The 2,234-nt window shown below is 45.6% G+C and overlaps 1 protein-coding gene across 1 annotated transcript in view; it reads left to right on the top strand.

The window, feature by feature from the left end:
• LOC103275728 (REST corepressor 3-like) overlaps window positions 1-2,234 on the top strand; it is a 25,798-nt gene that overhangs the window by 1,003 nt on the left and 22,561 nt on the right. Inside the window, 1 exon segment of the mRNA XM_021706504.1 lies at window positions 2,122-2,219. Within this exon segment, the coding sequence (XP_021562179.1) occupies window positions 2,122-2,219 (98 nt within the window).

Below are 2,234 nucleotides of genomic sequence, written 5' to 3' on the forward strand. Positions count from 1 at the left end.
ATCTCAAAAATCATCCACCATGACCAAGTAGGCTTCATCCCCGGGATGCAGGGCTGGTTCAACATTCATAAGACCATAAATGCAATTAAATACATCAACAGCCATAAGAACAAAAACCACATGATTATATCATTAGATGCAGAAAAACTTTTGATAAAATCCAGCACCACTTTTTGATAAAAACCCTTGAACATCTAGGCATAGATGGAACATACCTCAAAATAATAAGATCCACCTACGAGAAACCCACAGCCAGCATACTGCTAAACAGGCAGAATTTGGAACCATTTCCCCTGAAAACCGGAACCAGACAAGGATGCCCACTCTCATCCCTCCTGTTTAACACTCTTTTGGAAGTCCTGGCTAGAGCAATCAGAGAAGAGAAGGTGATCAGGGGTATCCAAATAGAAAAAGAGGAAGTCAAGTTATCTCTCTTTGCAGACGACATGATTCTATACCTTGAAGCCCCAGGAGAATCTGTCAAAAACCTCCTGGCACTGATAAACGACTTGGTAAAGTCTCAGGGTATAAAATAAACGTGTAAAAGACAACCACATTTCTATACACCAATAATAAACAAATAGAAACCCAAATAAAAAGCACAATCACATTCACAATAGTCACCAAAAAAAACGAAATACCTTGGCATCTTCCCAACCAGAGACGTGAAAGTCCTTTGCAATGAAAACTACAAAACACTGCTCAAAGAAATCAAAGCTGACACAAACAAGTGGAAAAATATTCCATGCTTGTCGATTGAAAGAATCATCATTAAGATGTCCATTCTACCTAAGCAATCTACAGATTCAATACAATACCCATCAAATCACCAGCAACATTCTTCTCTGACCTAGAAATAGCAATACAGGAATTCATATGGAAACATAAACGACCAAGAATAGTCAAAACAATCTTCAGTTAAAAAAAAAAAAAAACCTGCCAGCTCGGTGGCTCAACCTGCAATCCCGCGCCTTGGGAGACTGAGGTGAGTGGATTGCCTGAGCCCACAGGTTTGAGATCCACCTGGGCAACTTGGTGAGACCTCATCTCTACAATAAATCAAAAAAAATTAGCCGGGTATGGTAGCACACACCTGTAGTTCCAGCTACTTGGAAAGCTGAGGCGGAAGGATTGCTGGAGCCCAGCAAGTCAAGGCTGCAGTGGCCGCTCCTGGCCGCTCCCGGCCACAGCACTCCAGTCTGGGCGACAGAGTGAGACTCCAACGCCAACAAAAACAAAAACAAAAAACCAAGCAGGAGATATCACACTCCCAGACTTTAAACTTTATTATAAAGCTACAATAATCGAAACAGCCTGGTATTGGTACGAGAACAGACATATAGATCAAAGGAATGGAATTGAGTTTCCAAAAGCAAAACCTCAATTTCTCAATCAACTCATCTTTGACAAAGCCTCCACCACCCACCGCTGGGGAGAGGAGAACCTATTCTATAAATGGTGCTGGGAAAACTGGCTGACCACATGCAGAAGATTGAAACAGGACCCCTACCCGTCCCCATACACAAAAACCATTTCTAAATGGATCAGAGACATAAAGGTGAAACCTCAAACTGTAAGAACCTTAGAAAATGCAGGACACACCCTTATGGAAATTGGGACTGGCAAGCAATTCCTGACCAAAACCCCAAGTGCCCGTGCCATAAGAGATAAGCTAGCCAGGTGGGAACTCATCAAACTGACAGGCTTCTGCAAGGCCAAAGAAGCCATCAAGAGAGCAGGGAGACAGCCCACAGACTGGGAAAAACTATTTGCCAACCCCAAGCCTGACAAAGGCCTAACAACAAGGATCTACAAGGAACTCAAGTGTGACGAAAAGAAACAAAAACAAACCGTCCCGTTAAAAAGCGGGCAAGAGATATGAACAGACGCTTCTCAAAGGAAGACATCCGAGCAGCCAACAGATACATGAACAAATGCTCCGCCTCACCCGTCATCAAGGAGCTGCAAATGAAAAGTACCCTGAGACGCCACCTAACTCCAGTCGGGAAGGCCGTCATCAGTGACTCAAAGAACAGCAGGCGCTGGAGAGGATGTGGCGAACAGGGAACGCTTGGACTCTGCTGGTGGGGTACAGACGAGCACAGCCCCGGTGCGAAGCAGGGTGGCGATTCCTGAAGACCGCGGCCCCCCCGCCCCTTCGACCCGCAAACTCCCCGCTGGGAATAGGCCGGAGGAACGCCAGCCCCTCTCGGAAGCAGGTACCCGCACACGCG

This window comes from Carlito syrichta, unplaced genomic scaffold (assembly GCF_000164805.1).
Source record: "Carlito syrichta isolate Samal-C Ts95f unplaced genomic scaffold, Tarsius_syrichta-2.0.1 Scaffold315650, whole genome shotgun sequence".
NCBI lineage: Eukaryota > Metazoa > Chordata > Mammalia > Primates > Tarsiidae > Carlito > Carlito syrichta.